The 26,164-nt window shown below is 46.5% G+C and overlaps 1 protein-coding gene and 1 long non-coding RNA gene across 6 annotated transcripts in view; one reads left to right on the top strand and one right to left on the bottom strand.

Annotated features, from left to right (window-relative positions):
* Positions 1 to 26,164, top strand: part of PRKN (parkin RBR E3 ubiquitin protein ligase) — a 1,191,290-nt gene that overhangs the window by 556,597 nt on the left and 608,529 nt on the right. For all 4 annotated transcript variants that reach the window (XM_075924581.1, XM_075924580.1, XM_075924579.1 and 1 more), the window contains one exon: positions 6,671 to 6,754. In XM_075924581.1, coding sequence (XP_075780696.1) covers positions 6,671 to 6,754 — 84 coding nt within the window. The remainder of the gene's footprint in view (positions 1 to 6,670; positions 6,755 to 26,164) is intronic.
* LOC142827941 (uncharacterized) overlaps positions 1 to 26,164 on the bottom strand; it is a 281,731-nt gene that overhangs the window by 250,032 nt on the left and 5,535 nt on the right. The gene's annotated exons all lie outside the window — the stretch shown is intronic.

The raw sequence follows: 26,164 nt of genomic DNA, 5'->3' as shown, positions 1-26,164 counted from the left end.
CCTTTTTTCCTATCTTTATCATGGACCTATGATTCAATATGTCTCTCCCTCAAAACAAAAACAAATCCCCAAAACAGAAAAAAATAAAAACACATATATTAGTATTGAAAGTAAGTTCAGGTATACTTTTTTCTTTTTATTCATATTTGAATAATCTTGATACATAGATTTCATTTTGCTCTTTTCCCTTTTACACTTTAAAAAAATTTTTTGTGGTGTTTTTATTTTTATCTGCAGCTTCCTCTAGGACTGTGACTAGTACATGAAGGGCAGTCTCTTTAATCTTGCAATCAGGAGGTTTTTCTTCTCACAATACACTCTGATTAATGTAAACTAATAATTATAAACACCGTAATGAGCAATGTATTTGAACAGTGCAACTGATTGGCTGACTTGTAGTTTGAAAGATTTTTCTAAAGCGTAGGAAAGAACAAAACAAAAATTGCATTTCCAAGTGCTTCTCTACCTTGAAATTGTGTTTTTTATTTTGGTACAATTATACCAATGACATTTAGCACCAGTATAGTTAAACAAATATCAGAATTTTAATTATATTGCATTTTCAAGGTTTTATAACTTCTTGCTGCTTTACTGACATTGAAAGTTGGATATAAGATTTCAGCTAAGCAATATCTTTTCTAATACATGAAATTATTTCAACATTTTACATTCCACAGCATCTTTCATCTAAAGAGCTGCAACTTCTTCACACATTTGCATAAGTATTAACCTCATTTCGTATATGGGCAAATTGAGTTATGGATTAAAGTGACTTTCCCTAAGTGATGCAGCATGTCTGTGACAGACAGGAGCAGAGTCCTGTGCTCCTGAGTCTTTGCCATGGGCCCTAGATGCTTTATATCTCTTTTTCCTTAAATGCTCAATTTAATATGTATTAGGGTAAATTGAAAGATTACTACGGACTTGAAGTGCAAGTTACATCAGATCCCAAGCTATCAAAAGTGGCAAAATATATATGATTGTTGGGTTTTGTTTCTGGGTAGTTCTAGGCTTACAGAAGATGAAAGTGAAAGGTATAATTAATAGTCTACAGGCAGTCCCCGGGTTACATCAGTCCGACTTAAGTCGGACTCCTAGTTACGAACCAGGGGGGGGAGTGGCCCCGCTAGTGCGGGGTGCCTCCCCATCTGTTACGAACCGGCGCTTCCCCCCAGCAGACCAGGCAGACACAGAGCTAGCGCCCCCCCCCCCCCCCAGCAGACCAGGGAGACGCGGAGTGGCTTTTCTCGCCGCAGAGGACGTGGGCGGTGGGACCGCCGCGGTCCCATCGCCCGCGTCCTCCGCGGTGAGAAAAGCCGCTCCGCGTCTCCCTGGTCTGCTGGGGGGGGGGGGGAGAGGCGCAGCTAGTGCGCCTCCCCCAGCAGACCAGGCTTTTCTCACCGACGCCTGGGGTAGAGCAGCTGGGGGGGCTGCCGGGTTGGTCCTGGACCAACCCAGCAGCACCCCAGCTGCTCTGTCCCAGGCGTCCAGATTCAGCCGCTGTTGAAACTGATCAGCGGCTGATTCCAGGAACCCCGGGGCAGAGCAGCTCTGCCTTGGGCTTCCTGTAGTCAGCTGCTGGTCAGTTTCAGCAGCGGCTGACTTGGGAACACCTGGGGCAGAGCAGCTGGGGTGCTGCCGGGTTGATCCAGTAGCGCCGAGGAGCGGCGCTGCGGGACCAACCCAGCAGCACCCTAGCGGCTCTGCCACAGGCGTGTCCGATTCAGCCGCTGTTGGTCAGTTTCAACAGTGGCTGAATCTGGACGCCAGTTCCGACTTATATACAAATTCAACTTAAGAACAAACCTATAGTCCCTATCTTGTATGTAACCCAGGGACTGCCTGTACTATATATTTATCTATCTATATATAGATATATATATGAGAGAGAGAGAGAGCTCCTCTAAACTCTAAGAGCTAGGATCACCAAATTTGGTAGATAGTTTCCTTTTATCAAAACTTATAGCAAGATAAGGGGTTTGGTTGTGCAAGGTAAATGGGATGTGCCTGAAATGGGACTGCTTCTTATAAAACCATACAGAAAAGACACCAAACCATCAGATAGGTGAAAGGGGCTCGCTGAAGGTGTTCTCCAGGACTGCTCCAACCCTGAGCCTCCCACCCACTTGGCACCCTTGAGGGGGGAAGAGGGGAGAGGTGCTGATGAAGCTCTCTCCATTCATACAGCAACATTGCAGTCTGTTCCTCTTTGTCAGGCACCAAGAGGAAATTGAACAGTTTGCTTCATTCCTCACTGTCTGGCTGGGGAGCACAGGGGTCAGATGAAACTGGACCTGCCCCAGCCGGGGGATATGCACTGCTCCTCTGGCTGTGTCCACCGGAGCTTCAGAGGCCATGGTGAGGTGCTTCTCACCTGACTGTAAGCTTCTTCAGCCTGCATACTGAAATCCTCCTCCCCAGCCTCACCCCAGGGCAATTATTTAAATAAAGCAGGTACAATTTCATTTTATTGTCCAAAAAGAAAAAAACGAGTTAAAGATCTGAGCAATGATGGGTAAATCTTCTAGTTATTTATAAAATACTTTGGCATAATCAACGTAACTGTCCTTTCCTTTAAAAAAACAAAAACAGAGTGTCCTGTAGCACCTTAAAGTCTAACACATTTATATGTTAGTCTTCAAGGTGCCACAAAACTCCTCATTATTTTTGCTGAAACTGTGTCATTGCTAGCCCTCTGAATCTTGTCCTTTCCTTCAAATCACTCCTTAATAGCCACTTCTTTTTCCAAACCTTCTGGGATTAATATTTCATATCCTGCATATCGTACCTCTTTCTTGCATCTGAACTATTTTACTTTATTTTATATTTGTCTGACTTGGACATCTGTGCTACTAACTCTTATTTCCAGTTGTTTGGCAAATTTTCTGCTGGCGTGTATCCATTGATTTCTGTGAAGTTACACCAGGAAAAAAAAAAGAGACTTGTAGTGTTTACTGTTCAAGAAGCCTTGATAATAAACACTAGGCTGGTAATGTTTTTCCAGGATCGGTTATTGGAATTATAAACTTGTGTAGAGACCTTGTGCCTGATTCTTATAACTGCACTAACTTTGAGAGAATTACACCAATTTATAATGGTGTAGGTGAGAGAAGAATTAGGTGTCTTGGACCAGTCTTACACTAGTGAAGTCAGTGGGTTTTTACCATTGATATTAAATAGGATCGGGATCAAGGCTTTTTAAGTATTTTGAAAAGCATCAGGTTCACATATAATATTCCACATTAATGTGTATCATTCTTTCTGGAGAAGGAACATCTAAAGCGATTATGTCAAAAGTATATAAATCAATTAAATTCCCATAAATGAGGGTAAAAATCCCAAGCACACAGAGTAATGGAAGGAAGGATTTTGAATGGATATTTCATATGCAATTTAAAGTAAACTAAAATCTGGCAATATACAGTAAAGACAGTTATAAATCCTTTGTGTCTTTTAGATTGTGTCTGACTGTTAGCAAAGTTAGTAAGATTCTCCCTTTTCCCTTATTTTTAATTTCTGGTTACTAGTTAAAAGCAGAATGTTTGTTTTAAATCACCAACTATGTTTTGGTGTATTCCCTGCAATATAACTGAGAAGTCACTATAAAGGCTTTTTAAACTAATGGGTGCAAATAGAACAACAAGAGAAAACAGTTATTAACCTGTTCTGTAACTGGTGTTCCTTGAGCGGTGCTGCACATGCCCTTTACATTAGGGTTGCCAGATGTCCGGTTTTGAACCGAACAGTCCAGTATTTAAGCTTTCTGTTTGGGAAACAAATTGAAAAAATATAAATGAGGAAATATAAATGTCCGGTATTTTCTAAATAAGATGTAATCTAGATTGTGTTGTAATGTCAAGTGTGTTCAGTATTTTTGTTGAAACCATCTGGCAACCCTACTTTACATTTCAGGTGCCCGCATGCCCAGTGTTCCAGTTCAGTCAGAGATTTTCCTCTTATTTGTATACTTTAGTGTGGTGCATGCACTTTCTCCTGCCTCATGCTGCTGTGTGGTGGTATGAAGTTTGGAGCTGCCCAGCTTGGTCTTCCTTGCTCCCTGTAATTGATAGACAGAGCATGTTGGCTTGCTTAGCAAATGTTTTTCCTCCAAGGGACTTTGCCTTTTCTATATATAATTAGTGTAGTCCATGAATAGTTAGCTAGTTGAGCTTTAGAGTAAGCTTCATTTGCTGTTTTTCTTGTTTCATTTAGAGTTAGCTCTGGGTTCTGACTTTTGATCCTTGGAACACCTCCAGCCTTGTAATGGCTGCATAAGTGTGTGCTGGTAAATGACTCTCATTCCAAATCACAGAATACTAGGACTGGAAGGGACCTCGAGAGGTCATCGAGTCCAGTCCCCTGCCCCCATGGCAGGACCAAATACTGTCTAGACCGTCTCTAATAGACATTTATCTAACCTACTCTTAAATATCTCCAGAGATGGGGATTCCACAACCTCCCTGGGCAATTTATTCCAGTGTTTAACTACCCTAACAGTTAAGAACTTTTTCCTAAAGTCCAACCTGAACCTCCCTTGCTGCAGTTTACGCCTGTTACTTCTTGTTCTATCCTCAGAGGCCAAAATGAACTAGTTTTCTCCCTTCTCCTTATGACACCCTTTTAGATACCTGAAAACAGCTATCATGTCCCCCCTCAGTTTTCTCTTTTCTAAACTAAACAAACCCAGTTCTTTCAGCCTTCCTTCATAGGTCATGTTCTCTAGACCTTTAATCATTCTTGTTGCTCTTCTCTGGACCCTCTCCAATTTCTCCACATCTTTCTTGAAATGCGGTGCCCAGAACTGGACACAATACTTCAACTGAGGCCTAACCAGAGCAGAGTAGAGTGGAAGAATGACTTCTCGTGTCTTGCTCACAACACACCTGTTAATGCATCCCAGAATCATGTTTGCTTTTTTTGCAACAGCATCACACTGTTTGTGGTCCACTATAACCCCTAGATCCCTTTCTGCGTACTCCTTCCTAGACAGTCGCTTCCCATTCCTTCCTAAGTGGAGCACTTTACATTGGTCTTGATTAAACTTCATCCTGTTTACCTCAGACCATTTCTTCGATTTGTCCAGATCATTTTGAATTATGACCCTATCCTCCAGAGCAGTCGCAACCCCTCCCAGCTTGGTATCATCTGCAAACTTAATAAGCGTACTTTCTATACCAATATCTAAATCGTTGATGAAGATATTGAACAGAGCCGGTCCCAAAACAGACCCTGCGGAACCCCACTTGTTATACCTTTCCAGAAGGATTGTGAACCATTAATAACTACTCTCTGAGGGTATGTCTACACTACCCTCCTAGTTCAAACTAGGAGGGTAATGTAGGCATACCGCACTTGCAAATGAAGCCCGGGATTTGAATTTCCCGGGCTTCATTTGCATAAGCGGGGCTCCGCCATTTTTAAATCCCCGCTCGTTCGAACCCTGTGCCGCGCGGCTACACGCGGCACTAACTAGGTAGTTCGAACTAGGCTTCCTAGTTCGAACTACCGTTACTCCTCATTCCACGAATACTGTGATGCCCCCATTCGGGGAAAAAGCCCTCTTGTGCAAATGTATTTGCGCAAGAGGGCCAGTGTAGACAGCTCAGGACTGTCTTGCGCAAAAAAGCCCCGATGGCGAAAATGGCGATCGGGGCTTTCTTGCGCAAAACCACGTCTAGATTGGCACGGATGCTTTTCCGCAAAAAGTGCTTTTATGCAAAAGCATCTGTGCCAATCTAGACGCTCTTTTCCGCAAATGCTTTTAACAGAAAAACTTTTCCGTTAAAAGCATTTGCGGAAAATCATGCCAGTCTAGATGTAGCCTATCTGTATAAGACTATGGGGGTGTGTGCATGTGCGTGTACAAATTAATTCTTTTCCTATGATAAACATTTGTTTGACAAATATAGCATGTTGCAATTCTGGAATGTTAATGATTGCAGTTTTTAAGTTAGAAGTTCTTTTTTCTTCTCTATTTTTTATCGCAACCATAAATATAGTTGTTTCCATTAAATATGTTGTAGTAATGAGCAGTCAGGATTTTCTATGTTTGTTTGCTTTTGAAATGGCTTTTTTTCTTTAGCAGAATAATTAGATGAGATATGATGATTTAACCACCACTGATATGAACTTACTCCCTTGTTGTAAACTTTTTCATTACTAATATGTATTATATTTAGAAGTGGTCATGATGAAGATGAAAGAAAGTCTGAAGAAATTCTCTTGTTGATTTAAAATAAACGTTATCAAAGTTTGTTCGATAGATAGGTCCAAGTCCCTTCTGCATTAACTGTCATCTCAGTAAAACAGAAGCTGCTTAAAAAGTTAAGCAGACAAATACCAGGAAACCAATTAATCTTTTCACAACCTTCTATTCCAATATTTACCCCTTTGCCTAACATTGTTGTCACTTTTTACATTTTCAGTTGATCAGCTGCAGGCTCAGATAAATATTCGTCTGTAGCTTTTTAATCATAAAAAAAATAAAGTATCCCTGACCTTAGCTAACTTTTAAGCTTTGGAAATATAGTATCAAGACTTTGAGTAACAGTAGGCACAGAACCAGACGGAATTTCATTTTCAGTGAATGCTTAAGCTCTAATTACATTACTTTTGATATGCTTTCTTAACAACTAGATTTTAAAGAAGTTGTTTTGATTTTATTTTAAAGGGTCCATCTTGCTGGGAGGATGTGCTGATTCCCAACAGAATAACTGGCACTTGCCAATCCCAAAACTGCAGTGGAGATGTAGCGGTAAGATGCTGACAAATGTCATGTTTCTCCTAGCTGTATTAGAAATACTTCTTTAAACAGAAATGGTAAATTGCCACTGATAATATATTTTAAACAGAATTAGTGCCTTACATCAATAATATAACAAAACTGGGATATCTGTCAGTTATTGCTCAGAAAAACCTAGGGGTCTGTGCACTACGTTCGACATCCTCCCCCCTCCTTCCCCGCCCAGGAGTAGGCGTAGCCATGACTCTCCACCCCTGCAGCCACCGGGCCCTCCAGAGGCTCTCCTGCCTGCCCTGGCTTCTGGGGGGTTAGGCTGGGCTGAGGCCCCGCCAGCCACGACTCTCCTTCCCTGCCCCAGGTCACCGAGGCCACACAAGTCCTGGCTCTCCCCTCCCTTTTGGCCACCAGGTGGGCTGGACCAAGGCTGTACCAGCCCTGGATCTCCCCCCCCACCCCCACCCCAGCCTTCCAGGGAGGGCTGGGCTGAGGCCACACCAGCCTCGCCTTGCTCCGTCCCTGGTTTCCGAGGGCCAAGATGAGGCCAGCACCGGCTCTACCCCTGGCTGCTGGGGAGGGCTGGGCCAAGGCTGTGTCAACCTTGGGTCACCCCCCGGCCTCTAGGGAGGGCCGGGGTAAGGCCATGCCAGCCCCAGATCTCCCCAAGGCCACTGGGGAAGGGAAGGGAGGAGAGGGCCGTGCCGGGGCCAGGCTGGTTGTGGATGGAGCTTGGCTTCTGTCGACCGGATGAGGTGTTCTGTCTCTGATCACGTCAGACATTTTTGTACGCGAGCTGCAGCGTCAAACTTTTGTTCACTTTTGACTCCCTTCCTCTATCAATCCTTGAGTCATTATTCACATAAGGTCTTTCTGAAAGTGACATAAATGGTGTGTGTCAGAAGCCAGCAGCAAAGCATTTCAAATTCTCAAGAAGCAATATTTTTTTTCTTATTTGTTCATGTTTATATCTTTTGTGTCAAAGAGTAATAATGTCTTACACTTACTGTACTTAACACCTTTCATCTAGAGGAGTCCTAAAGTACTTCACAAACTATGTATATACATGAATCATTTACCCACCATTGAAATGCAACCTCTATGGGTTGAAAAGTGGTAGGTTGCTCTTTAACAGCACACAGAAGTGCTGTACTGTAGTTCAGGTCAGGCCAAGTTGAATAGTTTGTCCAACTAAAACTGCTAATCAAATCTGCCCATAAAATGTAGGTTGGCAGTATGTAATTCCTCTTACACATCAGGACTAGCATGATGTGATAGTTAAATGAGCATGAAAGGTTTAGGTTCTCAGTTTTATTTCTTATCAAGAGCACAACCATACTTTCTCTATCACCAGTCTGGTCCATTGCATTGGTACTGACTGAGGAGGTGGAGGAGGAGGACAACTTACAAATTCAGCAACACCACTTTCCTGCACTGCCTTCTTTTAAAGCAGACATGGAAACATGAGACCTTATGTAAAGTAGTGTGTGGGCAGAGTCTGCAACTTTATTAAATTAACAAACCAGTGAGGAGCCACTTCCTGAACTTGCTGACAGGCTGCAGAATTCAACTGGGCACCAATGGCCCCTGGTTCTACCTGAGGATGGGTATGAAAGCAGTGTCCCCTGTTCCTCTCTGTGCCGGTATAAGGACCCTGGAAAGAAGCTGGCCTCTCAACCCATTCCCTTCATCCAGATAGACAGCCTGCTTTACCCTAATTATGTATGTATAAATCAATTACCTGATGAATAATAATTATTGTGGAGAATGGGAACAGCCTGCTGGAGAGTGAGATCTATCTATTAAATGTTGCAACAGAACAGAGAACAACCCATTAAAGAGCAGAATTGTAATTTGATGTATTATCCCATTTGGGGAGGCCAAATGCCAGACCTACCGTAGCCCAAATGCCAACATCCAACAGACACCTCATTGTCTCCCTTTCCTAACATTGTGGTTGATGTAGCTGCCACTTTTCTAAATGAATGAGAGCTGAAGTAATACAACCTAACCATATCAGCCACACCATAATGGGTCATTCACATGCTCATCTACTAATCTGGTATATGCTATCATGTGCTAGCAATGCCCTTCTGCCATGTATAGTGGCCAAATCAGACAGTCTCTATGCAAAAATAAATAAATAAATAAATGGACTCACATCAAACATCAAGGATGGTAGCACACAAAACCTAGTTAGGACAACACTTCACTCTCCCTGCACACTCAGGGGATGTCTAGACTACATCCCTCTGTCACCAGAGGGATGTAAATTAGACATACCAAAATTGCTAATGAAGTAGGGATTTAAATATCGTATGCTTCATTAGAATAAAAATGGCTGCCGCTTTTTGCCAACGCGGCAGTTTGCCGGCAAAAAGCGGCAGTTTAGACGGGGATTGGTTGGCAAGGAAAGCCTTTTCCAACCGATCCAGTAAACCTTGTTGCACGAGGCATAAGGGATTGGTACGAAAAGGCTTTCCTTGATGACTGATCCCCATCTAGGCTGCCACTTTTTGCTGGCAAATTGCCGTGGCTGCAAAAAGCAGTGGCCATTTTTAGTCTAATGAAGTGTGGGATATTTAAATCCCCCCTTCATTAGTAATTTCAGTATGTCTAATTTACATCCCTCTGGTGACACAGGGATGTAATGTATTGTAGACATACCTTCAGTAACAGATTTAAAAGTGTCCGTCCCTCAACAAAAAACACTTTGAAAACAGATTGCAAGGAGAAACTGCAGGGCTGTGATTCATTTGCAAATGTGACACTATTAATCTAGGTTTGGATAGGAACTGAGAATGTATGGCTCACTACAAAAGCAATTTTCCCTCTCATGGTATTCACATCTCCTCATCAACCGTTGAGAATGAGTCACATGCATCCTGATCCTCCACTTGATAAAGTAACTCCCTTCTTCTCATGTTCTAGTGTATTTTTGCCTGCCTCTGTAATTTCCACTCCAGTGCATCTGATGAAGTGGGTTTTTGCCTATGAGAGCTTATGTCCAAATAAATCTATTACTCTTTAAGCTGCCACGGGACTCCTTGTTGTTCTTGATCTGATTGTAAGTGTTACGGGGTCCGTGAGCCCACCCCGTCCTGGGCAGTCACACTCCCACGGTTGCCGTCCCGGAAGGTCCCAGTCTCGGTGCCGCGGCGCCGGGTCGGCCCTCCCGGTGGTTGCCCCGAGGATCCCGCGAGCGAGGAGGTGAGGGGGGTCCGGGCCCTCCCTCTCTCCAGACCCCAGCCCAGGGCCCTAAGGCGGGGGAGATGTTCTTCTCTCCCCCGACCTGGCTGATGGGGCACAGAGCCGCACCGCATCAACCCTCGGGCTCCAGTACACCCGCCCTGGGCTGCTTCCTCACGCCCTCGCTCGTCCGCTCACCAGCTGGCTGGTCTCGCCGCCTCCTCGGTGTCTCTCAGTCTCTGCCTCCAGCGTCCTCCTTCTCCTCCTTCCCCCTGCTTCTGCCTCTCCTGACTTTATACCTGGGGAAGGTGCCGCCCCGCCCCTCCAGAGCACTCACACCTGTGCTCATCCACGGCTCCAGCTTCTCCTCCCCAGCTGTTTCCCCTCACCCCCAGCGTTCTCTCCCTCTCCTGCAGCTGTGGGGCATAGGGCCGGCTGGGGCGCCCGCGGGGCTGCCCGCCCCGAGGCTGGTGGGGTGCCGTCCCTGCCCGGTTGTCCCCACTAACCTTGCCGGGGGGGGGTTCTTCCCCCGCGCTGTCTCGGGCTGTGTCCCTGGAGCCGCCAGCCTGGCGGCATGTCCCGGCTGCCCTGCTGCCTGCGTCCCCGGCGGCAGCAGGTCCCGCCGTGGCGTCTCTTCCTGCCCCGCTGGGGGGGCCCTCCTCGGTGCGGGGTTGCCTCACCCCGTCACCGCCCTCCCCTGTGTTGCTCGGGGTCCCGCCCGCTCGCCCGCCTGCCGAGCGGCGCGTCCCGGTTACCCCACCGGACGCGTCCTCGGCGGCGGCGAGACAAGCCGCGCCGCTTTCTCCTGCCTCGCTGGGGGGGGCCCTTCTAGTGCGGGGTTGCCTCACCCCGTCACACACCTCCCCCCTTAAGTCGAGCTCTGGGGGTCCTTTCGTCCCATCAGCCTCCTTTATACTTCGCGATAGGAAGTCCGCGTTCTGGTGCGCCGCCCCCGGGCGGTGTACCACTTGGAAACAGTATGGTTGGAGAGCTAAATACCACCGCATTATTCGTGCATTAGTCTCTTTCATCGACTGGATCCACTTCAACGGTGCGTGGTCTGTGATCAACAGGAACCGGTCCCCTAGAAGGTAATAACGTAAAGCCTCAATGGCCCATTTAACTGCCAGGGCCTCTTTCTCAATAGTCGCATAGTTCTTTTCCCGATCGAACAGTTTGCGACTCAGGTATAGTATGGGATGCTCCCCCCCTTCGACTTCCTGCGCTAACACTGCCCCGAGCCCCACCTCTGAGGCGTCCGTCTGCAGGATGAATGGTCTTGAAAAGTCGGGTTGTCGTAATATAGGGGCGGACACCAGGCGTCGTTTGATAGTGTCAAATGCCTGCCTGCCCCTTTCGGTCCATCTTACTTTTTGGGGTTGGTTGTTCCGCGTCATGTCTGTCAACGGGGCCGCTAGGGTGGCGAAGTCGGCTATAAATCGTCTGTAGTACCCTGCTAACCCCAGGAACTGACGTATCTGTCTCTTGGTTGTGGGTAAAGGCCAATCCCGTACCGCACTCACCTTGTCGACTAAGGGCTTTAGGCGCCCTCCCCCCACGGTGTAGCCTAGATATGACACTTCCCGGCGTCCGAATTTGCATTTCTTTGGGTTTGCTGTTAAACCCGCCTCCGCTAAGGTTTTGAGGATGGCCTGCACATGTTTCAGGTGTTGCTCCCAGGTTGTGCTAAATATGACGATGTCGTCAATATACGCGACGGCGAAGGCCTGGTGCTGCCGCAGTATTCGGTCCATGAGCCGTTGGAATGTTGCCGCGGCGCCATGGAGCCCGAATGGCATCGTCACAAATTGGTACAGCCCAAAGGGAGTGGCAAAGGCGGTCTTTTCCCTGGCTCCGGGGGTCAGAGGAATTTGCCAGTAGCCTTTCGTGAGGTCAATCGTGGAGAGGTACTGGGCTTCTCCAATACGCTCGAGCAACTCCTCCACCCGGGGCATGGGGTAGGCGTCGAAGCGTGAGATCGCATTCACCCCCCGGAAGTCTATACAGAACCGTAATGTCTTGTCTGCCTTTGGAACCAGCACTATCGGGCTCCGCCAGTCACTATGCGATTCTTCTACCACCCCCCACTGTAACATCAGCTGTAACTCCTGTTTCACGGGCTCCCATAACTTCCGTGGTAATGGCCTGAGCGGGTTGCGGACTCTCTTCCCGGGCTCCGTGTCTATCTCATGGGCGGCGAGGGTCGTCTTACCTGGATGGCTTGTTAGTACGTGTGGAAACGTCTGTAGCAGCTGTTCCATCTCTTTCCTCTGCGCGGGTGCCAGTTCTCCCTCTATCCAGGGTTTTTCCTCTGGCTCACACCAAGGGCCGAGGTCTAACTCGAGGGGCCGCGGATCCACCAATAGTGCTTCTCGGGGCTTCCACCTCTTTAAGAGGTTTACATGGTATATTTGGGTGTCCTTCCTTTTCCCTTGTAACCTCAGTTCATAGTCCACCTTCCCAACCCTCCGGAGAACCTCAAATGGGCCCTGCCACCTCGCCATCAGCTTGGAATCTCGGTCTGGCAATAACAACAGGACCCGATCTCCTGGTGCGAATTCCCTCAAACGGGCCCCCTGGTTGTAGCGTCTTTCCTGGTGCTCCTGAGCCCTTTCTAGATTGCTTTTCGCTAACTCCCCCAGTGCTCTCAACCTTTCCCGGAGTTGCAGCACATAGTGGACTGTCCCCCGGGCCCTCGACTCTTGCTCCTCCCAGTTCTCTTTCACCAGGTCTAATATTCCCCGTGGTTGCCGCCCGTACAACAATTCAAATGGGGAGTACCCCGAGGAGGCCTGGGGCACTTCCCTGACAGCAAACAACAGGGCCGGCAACATCTTATCCCATTCCCGGGGGTCGTCATGTATAAACCGTCTTATCATTGCTTTCAGCGTCTTGTTAAATCGTTCTACTAGGCCATCCGTTTGGGGGTGGTACACGGAGGTGCGTAAGGTTTTAATCCGCAGCATCCGACAGAGTTCGCGCATTACCCGGGATGTGACATTTGGGCCCTGATCCGTTAACACCTCCCGAGGGAGCCCTACCCTCGCGAAGATTTTTACCAGCTCTCCCGCGATCACGGACGCCGTGGTGGACCGCAATGGGACGGCCTCGGGATACCGAGTTGCGTAGTCTATTAAAACCAATATAAATTGGTGCCCCCGTCCTGACTTCTCGACCGGCCCTACCAGGTCGAAAGCCACCCGCTCGAAAGGGACACCCACCACCGGGAGCGGGATGAGCGGGGCCCTCGGGATCCCTGCTGGGGCCGTCAGCTGGCACTGTGGGCAGGAGTCACAAAAGTCCCGGACAGCCCGATATACCCCTGGCCAGAAGAACCTTTGCAGCACGCGCTGTTGGGTCTTCTCCCGCCCCAGGTGCCCGGCCCAGGGGTGGGCGTGCGCCAATTCCAAGACCCGCCACCTATACCTGGTGGGGACTAATAGCTGGCGGACTGTCTCACGCCCCTCCCTCTCCTGGGTCACCCGGTATAATCGATCCCCGCGTACCTCAAATCGGGGATTCTGGCCATAGGTCTCCTGAGGCCCGTCTCCTTCACCCGGGGCCGTAGCTTGGTCCCAGGCTCGCTGAAGCGAGGGGTCTTCCCGCTGAAGCTGGATGAAGTCCCCTTCGTCTACCTCCAGATTAGACAGCTGGGTATCCTCTCCGGTACCGGCCGGCGTAGCCCCTCCCGTAGGGTGCCCGCTAGTCGGGGCCTGGGCTTCTTCCCCCTGCGCCACCTCCGGCACCCTTTCCCCGGGGTCGTCCTCGGGTGATGTCACGGCCTGCCCCCATTGTCGGAGCAAGGGGCCCAGGCCCGGCCAGTCGTATCCCAGCAGGGCGGGGTACGCCAGGTTTGGGGCTAACGCCACTCGCCACGTCTCTGTATGCCGTCCGTCCTCTATCTGGACCCAAGCCGTCGGATAAGGGCGGACGTCCCCGTGGACACACTGCATCCAGATGGGCCCTCCCGTAGCTGCTCCCCCTTCGACCAGGTCTGCCCGTACCATCGTCTGTCCGCAGCCGGAGTCCACCAGTGCCTCCACAATACGTCCCCCCACTTTTACCCTGGCCATCACCTTACTCGGCAGGGGTTTCGCCTTCTGGGCCTCCGAGGTCATCACCCTTCCGAAAGTACAGTCCATTACAGGGCACTCCCGGCGGAAGTGGCCCTCCTGCCCGCACTGGAAGCAGACCAGCTTATTAGGTGGCCCCACCTTCCGTCCGTTGTCTCCCTCGGGGGCGAGCCCCCTCTTCTCCGCCCTGGGTTCTTCTGCTGGGTTCCGCCATACGGGTGCTAACTTCCGTCCCCAGGCTGGCCCCGGTTCCGCCGACTGCCTTCGCTCTCCCCTCCCGGCGGGGCCCTTACTTGCAATTGACGCTCTCCCGGGCGGACCACTCACCGGATTCTTCCCGCGCTCCTCCGTTCCTTCTGCGGCCACAAAATCCTCCATCAACGTCACTGCTTCAGCTAACGTGGAGGGCCGGTGACGCCGAACCCACCTCTGTCCTTCCCCCGGGAGCACCTGTATAAACTGTTCCAAAATGACGAGCTCCGCCACCTGCATTCCCGTCTTGGGCTCGGGTTCCAGCCACCGCATCCCGGACTCTTTCAGGCGATGGGCCACTGCGCGGGGCCGGTCTCCTGGCCGGTATCGTTCTTGCCGGAACCGCTGGCGGTACGTTTCGGGGGTTATCCCTACCTGGTCTAATATGGCCTCCTTCACTTTATAGTAGTGGAGCGCCTCCCTCGCGGGCAACCCCCGATATGCCATCTGGGCCGGTCCGGACAAGTAGGGAGCTACTATAGTCGCCCAGTGTTCTTCCGGCCATCTTGCCGCCGTGGCCACTCGCTCAAAGGTTACGAGGAAGGCCTCCACGTCACCCGCTGGGCCTAACTTAGCTAAACGAACGGGCGGCTGGACCCCTCCCGCTGTGTCTTCTTCCCCTGGCCAGGGGGCTTCCCCTCTCCCTCGGCGGGCCCCTACCGCCTGTTGGTGTTCCGTGAGCTCTCTAACCAGTTGCCGTTGTTGCTCTTGAAACTGCGCCGCCAGCTGTTGCACGATCTGCGTCTGTTGGTGCTGCTGCTGCCGCTGGTTTTCCATCACCCACTCCAACACCTTTGCCGGCTCCATCTGGGCGGCCCCCTTAGAGAGAAGACCACAAACCTCCACCCTTATCCGTGCCCAAGAGCCACCCCTGCTCCGCTAGCGCCCCCCTTCCGTTCGGGGGCCCGCTACCCACATTCTCCACCACGTGTTACGGGGTCCGTGAGCCCACCCCGTCCTGGGCAGTCACACTCCCACGGTTGCCGTCCCGGAAGGTCCCAGTCTCGGTGCCGCGGCACCGGGTCGGCCCTCCCGGTGGTTGCCCCGAGGATCCCGCGAGCGAGGAGGTGAGGGGGGTCCGGGCCCTCCCTCTCTCCAGACCCCAGCCCAGGGCCCTAAGGCGGGGGAGATGTTCTTCTCTCCCCCGACCTGGCTGATGGGGCACAGAGCCGCACCGCATCAACCCTCGGGCTCCAGTACACCCGCCCTGGGCTGCTTCCTCACGCCCTCGCTCGTCCGCTCACCAGCTGGCTGGTCTCGCCGCCTCCTCGGTGTCTCTCAGTCTCTGCCTCCAGCGTCCTCCTTCTCCTCCTTCCCCCTGCTTCTGCCTCTCCTGACTTTATACCTGGGGAAGGTGCCGCCCCGCCCCTCCAGAGCACTCACACCTGTGCTCATCCACGGCTCCAGCTTCTCCTCCCCAGCTGTTTCCCCTCACCCCCAGCGTTCTCTCCCTCTCCTGCAGCTGTGGGGCATAGGGCCGGCTGGGGCGCCCGCGGGGCTGCCCGCCCCGAGGCTGGTGGGGTGCCGTCCCTGCCCGGTTGTCCCCACTAACCTTGCCGGGGGGGGGTTCTTCCCCCGCGCTGTCTCGGGCTGTGTCCCTGGAGCCGCCAGCCTGGCGGCATGTCCCGGCTGCCCTGCTGCCTGCGTCCCCGGCGGCAGCAGGTCCCGCCGTGGCGTCTCTTCCTGCCCCGCTGGGGGGGCCCTCCTCGGTGCGGGGTTGCCTCACCCCGTCACCGCCCTCCCCTGTGTTGCTCGGGGTCCCGCCCGCTCGCCCGCCTGCCGAGCGGCGCGTCCCGGTTACCCCACCGGACGCGTCCTCGGCGGCGGCGAGACAAGCCGCGCCGCTTTCCCCTGCCTCGCTGGGGGGGGGCCCTTCTAGTGCGGGGTTGCCTCACCCCGTCACAGTAAGTCTTCCCTCCTTTGCAGGTTTGTTGCCTGTAACTGAATGTTACTGGGTGTGCCTCACCATCGTGGGCAGCTCCTGTTGGTCACTCAGGAATTAGCTCCTTTGGCCCAGGAGCTCCCCCTTTCAGCAGTATCTCACCCACGGTTACCTATTTTTTTTCTCCACCTCTGGGTACTGCCCTATCACAGTGCCTCCACACTATGGGATCCTTGCCCTTTAGGAACCCTCAACCCCCTATGCCTACCCTGCCTCATTGACTCACTGCCAGTCTTCATCTAGCCCCTTTCCATGGGGGCAAACTGCATTCTGAAATGACCATTCATCATTGGCACAGTGGTGTGGACCTGCTGCCTTTGCCTGCCCTTGCTGCTTCCCTGCAGCCTTAGTACACTCAAGTCTTGCTTCAGGCCCTGCAGCCTGGGAGCTTGCCTGTCTTTCCCCAGCCATGATGTAAGTCAAGAAGCCTCTCACTTCCTTGTCAGCCAGGTCCCTCCTGCTCCACTGCTGGAGCAGAGTGAGTCTGTGCCTCTCTTCCTCTCTCCAGGAGCCCCTATTTATATAGCCCCAGCTGGGATCGGTTGTATCTGCCTTAGGTGTGGGACTTTGCTTTCTCAGCCCTGGGTTTCAAGCCTTAAATGGCCAGCCCAGGGCAGATGCTCTCTCACTGGAGTATAGCTAAAATGGCTACAAGCTATCGGCACACAGAAACAATCACTCCTTCCAAATACCTGCAGAGCAATTGAGAGTCAGTTAGCTGGCCTGTTATGATGCCAGCCATGTGATGACAGTGAGAGTAAGCAGGACAAGCTCAGTCTCAGGATTCTGTGGGAGGTAGCCCACTGGACTAGCCCTCCCCACATCAGGGGAAAGGAGAGGTGGAAACATTAAACTGATAGATTCCAAGGCCAGAATATGATTATTTTGTCTGACTTGTCAAAGAACTCACATAAAATAATTTCTTTTGAACTAGATAGTTTAAAAAAAATCCAATCTTGAATTAAAAATTGCATGTGATGGAGAATCCACCATGAGCTGTGGTAAATTGTTCTAGTGGTTGATAACCTTCACTGTAAAAAAACAATATTTCCAGTCTGAATTTTTCTAAATTCAGCTTTCAGCCCTTTGGTATTATATCATTCTCTGACAGTCTGAAGATATTTCTTCCTCAGGCCATGATCAACGCAGCCTTTAACCTTCACTTTAAGTTAAACAACTTGAACTCCTTTAATTGTTCTTGTGGCTCCTTTTTCAACCTTCTCCAAGTATTCAACATCGTTCTTAAATATGGACACCAGAACTGGACGGACACAGTATTCTGGAAGTGATTGCATCACTGTTAAATAAGAGGTAAAATATGATTTGACTACACTACAGAGTGTGTTTTCCCCAATACAGAATAGAACAATTTATTGAACGCTTCTGCCTCTTCTACATTATTATTGATAATTCTACCATTTCCATCTAGGAGTGGGCCAGTACCATCGTTAGGAAGATGGAGGTTTTGTGCTGCTTGTACTAAAACATCCTTGTAATTTCTGAATATTCGGACAACCCTCCCTCCTTCCCTCCCACCAATCAAAGGTTCATTGGTAGTTAAATATAGTTTGTACATGCTTCTTATCTCTCTTCTAATGTTGTTCACTCATTCTGATTCTTAGTCATTTTCTTTAGGCTGTATGTGTTCATTGCATCATTAGTTATGGTACATTCTTTTAGGGTACCCTGTATATTCTGATCTGATTAATTTTATGTAACTGGATTTGCCAAAATAACTACCAAAGTTTTATGAAACTCTTTTAATGCAACGTAAATGAGATGGACTTTCTTAGGATATTTTTTTTAACCCAGACTAGGTGTACTTAGTTGCTTATAAACCCCTTAAGAAATACCCAACTATGTTTTGGACAGACCTGAGCTCACTTGTTAGCTGGCATTATTCTTTCTGTCTGTCTCTTTCTCTCAGACTTTTATTTGTAGTGTGGTTACACCAAGAAGACCTAGTTATTGACCAAGGCCCATTAGAACATTAGAACGGCCGTACTGGGTCAGACCAAAGGTCCATCTAGCCCAGTATCCTGTCTGCCGACATTGGCCAGCACCAGGTGCCCCAGAGAGGGTGGACCAAAGACAATGATCAAGCAATTTGTCTCCTGCCATCCCTCTCTAGCCTCTGACAAACAGAGGTCAGGGACGCCAATTCTATCCCCTGGCTAATAGCCTTTAATGGACCTAACCTCCATGAAATTATCTAGCTTCTCTTTAAACTCCGTTATAGTCCTAGCCTTCACAGCCTCCTCTGGCAAGGAGTTCCACAGGTTGACTACACGCTATGTGAAGAAGAACTTTCTTTTATTAGTTTTAAATCATATCCCCCCTCAGTCGCCTCTTTTCTAAACTGAAAAGTCCTACTCGCTTTAACCTCTCCTCATATGGGACCCATTCCAAACCCCTAATCATTTTAGTTGCCTTTTTCTGAACTCTTTCCAAGGCCAAAATATCTTTTTTGAGGTGAGGAGACCACATCTGTACATAGTATTCAAGATGTGGGTGTACCATAGTTTTATACAGGGGCAGTAAGATATTCTGGGTCTTATTTTCTGTCCCTTTCTTAATAATTCCTAGCATCCTATTTGCCTTTTTGACCGCCGCTGCACAGCGTGTGGAAGTTTTCAGAGAACTGTCCACGATAATTCCAAGATCTCTTTCCTGATTTGTCGTAGCCAAATTAGCCCCCATCATACTGTACGTATAGTTGGGGTTATTTTTCCCAATGTGCATTATTTTACACTTATCCACATTACATTTCATTTGCCATTTTGTTGCCCAGTCACTCAGTTTGGTGAAATCTTTTTGGAGTCCCTCACAGTCTGCTTCTGTCTTGACTATCTTGAACAGTTTTGTATCATCTGCAAACTTTACAACCTCACTGCTTACCCCTTTCTCCAGATCATTTATGAATAAGTTGAAAAGGATTGGTCCCAGGACTGACCCTTGGGGGATACCACTAGTTACCCCTCTCCATTCTGAAAATGTACCATTTATTCCTACCCTTTGTTTCCTGTCTTTTAACCAGTTCTCAATACAGGAAAGGACCTTCCCTCTTATCCCATGGCCATGTAATTTACACAAGAGCCTTTGGTGAGGGACCTTGTCAAAGGCTTTCTGAAAATCTAAGTATACCATATCTACTGGATCCCCCTTGTCTGCATGTTTGTTAATCCCTTCAAAGAACTGTAATAGATTAGTAAGACATGATTTCCCTTTACAGAAACCATGTTGACTTTTGTCCAACAAATTATATTCTTCTACATGCTTCGCAATTTTATTATTTACTATCGTTTTGATTAATTTGCCGGGTACTGTTCTACATGCTGTGCAAACACAGAACAAAAAGATGATTACTAACCATACAGTTTACAAGCTAAAGTAGTTGGATTTTGGGTGGATTTCCTTCCCCTCAGAACTTGGGTAACAGTTTAAGTTTTCATTTGAAGCCATGTGAAACCTGGAAGTTTTGGTCTTAAACTAGCAAAAGATCTTTGCCCAAGTTTCACTTAGAATCTTCAAATTGTAACTACACTATATAATATAGTAACTATAAGAGTACTGCAGTTACTCAGGAGTTGAAACATAATTATATTGTGGGTTATACTTTCTGATATATAAACATTGTGCATAATTCTTATATAATTTACCATGATGTATACACTAGGAGATAATTGCATTACCAAGATAAAGATACTGCTTTAATACCACCTGTGATATCATTAATAGCTCACAAAATGATTTGAACAGCTGTACTCATGTTGTTCAAAGGCCCATATGAAGTAAGATATGGTGATCCCTCATCTGTTATCTGTTAGATCTACTTCTTCATAGATGTCCCTATGTGCCAATTACCTGCCTTTATTCCTGATTAGACAGTGAAAAATTCCTTCCTTATTCACAGGGCTCTGTAGCTTTTAGTAACTTACATGGGTCAGCAAGTCAAAAGTTGGGACTGAAACTCCATTTTTCCAGTGAGACAATGGAGAATGGCAATTGGTGACTTCAATCTTTGTCCACTTTTGGTCCCCTGTGGGGCCAGTCACAGATTGAGCTGTAACTGGTGGATGAAGTGAGTGCATCTGGCATGGGGTTCGTATACCCAGATTTGTTCTATTCACTGCATGCAGCCAATTCAGGATGTTTGTAGCATGGACACCCACTGGGAACTGAATTTAGTACACCAATCAGCTATTGCTACCCCTTCAGCTTGGATTTGTACCAACAAGAAATGGTATTCTGTGTCTCATTATCGAACCTCTGAGAGAGCCAATTTCCCATAAAAGTTTTTAAGTAAATAATATTCAAATTAGTTCATGTCCTAGAGGTTACCAATGACAAATCAATACATTAATATATTGGTTATTTTAAAACTGTGTGCTGTCCCTGTGGTGTTCGCTTTTTTAATTGAAGGAAGACTTTTCAAACTAGAATACATAAAGACACTGCTGGTTCCTGTTTCTTGTGCATCAGCCTGAAGATGCACCATTTTAACCAAACATCTTCATTAACAAGAGCGGGACTGTAGATTAGGGATGTGAATATGCAAACATGCACACTGTTAACTGATGAGCCTGGACTTATTGGTTAACCTTCACAGTTACACACATGATTCAAGTACGTGTGGGGAGCTGGCTTAAAAGCTGGCTTCCCACATGAAGCTGCGCACGGGGAGCCACCTGCCCCCTGCGCTACTGCCTCGGTATCAGAGGCAGCAGCACGGGAAGTACAAGGGGGCAGGCAGGAGCAGGTATGTGTGGGGAACAGGCTTAAAAGCCAGCTCCCCAGGTTAACCAGCTCCTGGGGAACTTTGCCTGCTCCCTCGCACTGCTGCCTCTGGCACAGAGGCAGCAGCAGAGGGGTGGGGGACAAGGTGGGAGCTGGTACTCATGGGGATTCAGCTTTTAAGCTAGCTCCCCATGTGCACTGATTCCTGGGCAGCCAACTCCCTTCCCTGCATGTAACTGTGTAATCACTGAATTTTTCAGCTGTTCCATGGTTAATTAGTTAAACACATTTTAACATCCCTACTGTAGATTCACACATGACCACAGTGTTCTAGAATTTCAAGTTATACTATTTGATGGATGAGCCATTCATTGTAGGGTTTGACCAACTTCTTCAGTAGCGTAAGTAGCCATAATTACAATGATTTCATAGAGCTTTCTTGCACCATTGTTTTGTGGAAAGCTTCTAGCTGGGATTGGGGATGTTAAATATCAGTTAATTGAATAGTTAATTAACCTCATGAAGTCTTAGTAATTATGCAGCTATAGTTCCCGTGGGTGGGACCAGCAGCCAGTGCGCTCTGGCCTCACTGCCAAGGAGCCCCCTGCCACTCCGCGGTGCTGCCTCTGTATCAGAGGCAGCAGCATGGGGTGCCAGGCGGGAGCTGGTCTGCAGGGGGAGCCAGTTTAAAAACCAGCTCCCCTCATGGACTGGCTTCAGGTCTCCCCATGCTGCTACCTCTGGGTGGCAGCAGCCCCTGTCCAGGGGTGTGTCTGAGCTCCCAGACCTGGTGCAAGCTGGAACTGAGCCAGGCAGAGATAGTTCCTGGGCATGGCACAAGCTGGGACTGAGCTAGTCTGCTGGCCAGCCTGCTAAAAAATTTACTAGCAAGGGGGTAGGGGAATGTGTGTAGTCTATAGCAAAAGCTTATCGGTTAATTTCTTACTAGAGTATACCATTACATCCATAGTTGGGATCAGTAACCAGGTCTGTTTTTTTATCATAATATTTAAAATCAATTTTATTTAAATACTAATAATCTGAGACAAAACTTCTTAATTTTATGATGGAAGAATTTGAACATATTTGTCCACACAAAGGCAGCCAGAGAGATTTCCTCTATGTACCAAAAATAGACAGTGGTACTGTTTAGCTACACCTACATTTTGTGCTCATTGTATATAGGCAAAACTATTGATGCTTCAAATTAAATGGGTAAAAAGTAGTGTAACAGGCAGAGTGAGTATTTAACTGATTTCCTAATGTTATAAACCAAGGACATCTAGTTGATAACCTCTGTTTCCAATATTCTTCAATTAAATGATGCTTTAAAAGCCAACACTTTCAAACTTGGATGCTAATAGCTAAGTACTTAAATCCATACTAAGGCACATAAAGTGATTTTTCAGAGAAGCTTGATTACCTTTGGCTTCTAGTGAATCAATTTCCATTCAGTGATAGAAATGTTACTTTTTTCAGTCTTTCATTCCATATTGAATAGTGTGTGAAATAGTCTTTTGCCCATTCATATTTTCATGGATGGTGTTGTCATAGCAGAAACAATATTTCTGTAACGCCTTGTCATAGATGCAGATCATTCTTTTCATAGCCATGTGCTTCTGATTGTCTTGATAATGGACTTAATGCAAGAGGAAAGCAGATTTTTCCTGTTTCTTTAGTGAAATAGCTTCTGCAGCCCATGTCTTGCTCTTTCTGATGGAGGAGTAATGAAGAATGGTTTATTTTCAGTTGCCAGCAAACAGCAAGTGGTGTCTTTAAACTTAACTAGAATATAAGTGTGACGTTTGCATAAATATTTTATTTGATCAGTTTTCACTACTTAAAAATCTCAGTTTGTGCCATATCTTCATGATACAACATGTTCTCGCCACAATACTTGTTTGGAGATATTTCAGCACAAAGTTAGTCTCTTGCCAGAAATTGGGAACTTTAATTTTATTACATAGAAATATGAAAATACAATAGTTTACAACATTCAAACAGATAGAAATCAGAAGTTCAATTTAAAGTTAAATACAATATTTCCTCTTTCAGCAATTATTTTATGAGTGCCTTAATGGTACAGTGGATTGTAATGCAGTATATATGTTCCAGTGTACTCAAAAAATAGGAAAACTATTAGATTGTCATGGCTCACTTGCTCAGTGTAGACTAAAATGAACTTATTTTCATATGATCTATTGCATATCCTACTGCGCTTTTGATTCCAAGATATGGAAAGACTCCAAATATTCCAGAGTCATGTATCTGATTAAAAAAAAAAGCCAAATAAGAATTTATGAATGCTTTACTATAATATACTGTAACTAAGGGAACTAGCTTAACACATCTATTCATGACTGACTGATTGCTCTCTCCTTTCATGCAACTGGCAAACTCTAGGAGTTAATCATAAGACTAACTTTGAATATCGTCCCCAAAATTATACTGTTACAATTCTCTAATATTTTCCCTCCATTTTCCTTGTAGTTCAGTAAAGTTTTAGACTATGTGGCATGACAATATCTTTGTTTTTGATCTTAAGATGTTGGGTGCTATACCCAGAGAGATAAGAGCGCACACACATGTTCACAAAAAACTAAGGTGATGAGTACATTCTCATCTTGAGATGATGCTAGTGAGTAGCTGTCTATAGAGAAACAACTTCCTGGCTCTGAAGTAGTGGACAAAAAGTTCAAGGAACACATATTTATCCCACAACCAAAAATGTATCCCTTCAACTCTTGAGTTGCTGTAGTTTTCCTGGAATCTGGTTTGCTATTACTGTGCAACACATCAAAGCTGTGTAAAAAAGCCTCTAGCCCTTCATATTACTCCAAGGAAAGAGGATAAGTATAGTTTATCTTCTTGTGCCACTGTTGCCTTCTGCTGATGATTCAGACACGTTTTGATTTGAGACGGAAGAGTGGAAATTCACACAGCTTCACACCTTTACACCTATTTAATGGACCAGCAATCCTTCCTAAATAAGGAAGAACCTCAGTCTTCATGAGCTATCTGATGGCATATTCAATCAACAGCACAGAACATTTGTTTTTAAAGAGATGATTGCATCCATCAGGAGTTTCTCTGGTTCTTGTTTTTTATTCCCCCTTCTCTCCTTTTTCCTTCTTTTTCTTGAATAGATTTAATAAAGACCTATTGAAATTAGCATTTTTCTAGTCTCCAGGATCCTAGGCTTTACTCTTAGAGGTTGATTTGCTTTTAAGCCCTTTTCATTTATCAAAGCAGCCAGAGGTGCATGTCCAATGTAACCGTCGCTTGAACATCCAAGTCCCATAACATGAATGAAAATTTTACTGTTAGGTGACCATTGAAGTTAATTAGTGCAAATGGTTTAAGGTGTACTGCTTGCACAAAACATAAATTTGTTCTGTGAGTCTTAAGTCCTTCCAGTCGTCGACCTGTACTCAATTTTCAGGATACTTTTTATAGTTAGAAGGTGATGGAAACTGCTTTCATAGGTGCATAGCCAGAGGCTTATTTTCTTAGGCAGAGGCATACATTCTTGTATTTCTCAACTATGCTATAGTCATTAAAGTAGTGAAGAGCTGATTTATGACATTGCATTCTAATCGCATTATTTTCTTTTTCACAACACAAGGAAAATCAGTAGGAATTTGTCTATCATGTTTTTTAAAAAGGAAGGACCCATGCAGTTTTCCCAAATGGATTTCTGTTTACCAGTTACTTTAGTAGACTTTCTCTCTATTGGTCCCTATGGTTAGGGGATTGTGAGTCACATTTGGAAAGAGGTAAACCTATCACTTATCCACATAATAGTTGATTTTCTGTTTGAGGATGAGATTACTCAGAAATAAATTTGAGTGGGATAAAACAAGGGGACCCAATGACAGAGTTCTGTGGGACTGCCACAGAAAGCTGGAAAGAGGGGGGGGGGGATTCTCTGACACACTGAAGGAGTGGTGAAGTAGAGGAAAAAATAGGAGAGCAGGATCACTGAAGCTAAGAGAAGATTACATTTCAAGAAGATCTTGATTGACTGTGTTGAAGGCAGCTGATGCATCAAGGAGGATGAAGATGGAGTAGTGGTTCTACAATTTGGCTTACAAGAGGCCATTGGAGACTTTGGCAAGAGTAGTTTCAGGTGTGCCAGGGATAAGAACCAAATTAGAGAGGGTCTAGGATGGAACTGAAGGAGAGAAACTCCAGACCCGGAGTCTAAACAGTGTGTCTCCAGGGTTTAGAAATGAAAAGTAGAAGGGAGATGGGACAGTAGTTAGAGAGGCAAGTGAGATCAAGGGTATATGTATTTCAAACATTTCTTTAAACTTATGAAAAGTCTTTCAGTTCTCCCCTAAATGTTGCGCTTAATTCCAACAAAGATGAATTGCTCCAAGGTTACCAAAACTATCTTAAATTCTCATTATGTCATGAAGACTGCATACTTAATAAACTCTCTGTAGTGAGCTTGGACTAGATGTCCTTTAAAAATAAGTGTTTTCATTGAATCATTTTATGGAGACAAATTGTTTAAGCAATTCACTGAAACCTCACTTTGTATCACAGCACACAGTTTAAAAAAAAGTACACTTTTTCCAAAGCCTATTGAAATGGATCAAACCTAGTAGCACAAGGACAATATAAAAATGGGCTGTTTCTCAAATAATTTCAAACCAAAATTGAGTCAAAGCTACTGCAGCTCTCTTGTGTTTTTTCACAGTAATGGTAATAATTAAAACATATGGCTGCTGCTGAAAGTGTACAGCTGTTGCATGGACTTGAACATAAATTGTAGATACTGCATCTCACATGAAATGCTATTTACTTACTGTTCTGCTTTGGGATTGATATTTGCTTTTTCTGGGAGTGACTGGGACTGTAATTTTTGATATGCCTGTAATGAATTAATTTATACCTTCAGGTGCAAACTGCCTCTGGTTTATACTAAATATCAGCTTATTATAATTCAATGCATAAATTACCAGTTTTTTTCAGGTAAAATATTAACTGACAAATCTTTTATGAGAGACAATATTCAATTGTAATTCTCTGAAATTTAAAAATGAAAGATGTCAGATGAGCATTATGGAACAGAGCAAACTTCTGATCCTGAAGGGAGAGATTGTGTTGCATCTCAATTTGTCAGGCATTTATTATGCAGCCTTCTTCCTTTAATTCAAGTTTAAGCTCATCAAAATGTCATGAAGAATCATAGACATTTTAGTCTTTTGAGTAGGTGACTAAGGATAA

Source organism: Pelodiscus sinensis, chromosome 3, assembly GCF_049634645.1.
Source record: "Pelodiscus sinensis isolate JC-2024 chromosome 3, ASM4963464v1, whole genome shotgun sequence".
In the NCBI taxonomy this organism is placed as follows: domain Eukaryota; kingdom Metazoa; phylum Chordata; order Testudines; family Trionychidae; genus Pelodiscus; species Pelodiscus sinensis.
Note: the sequence above shows the minus strand (reverse complement) of the source record. Positions and strands in the feature narration are given on the sequence as shown.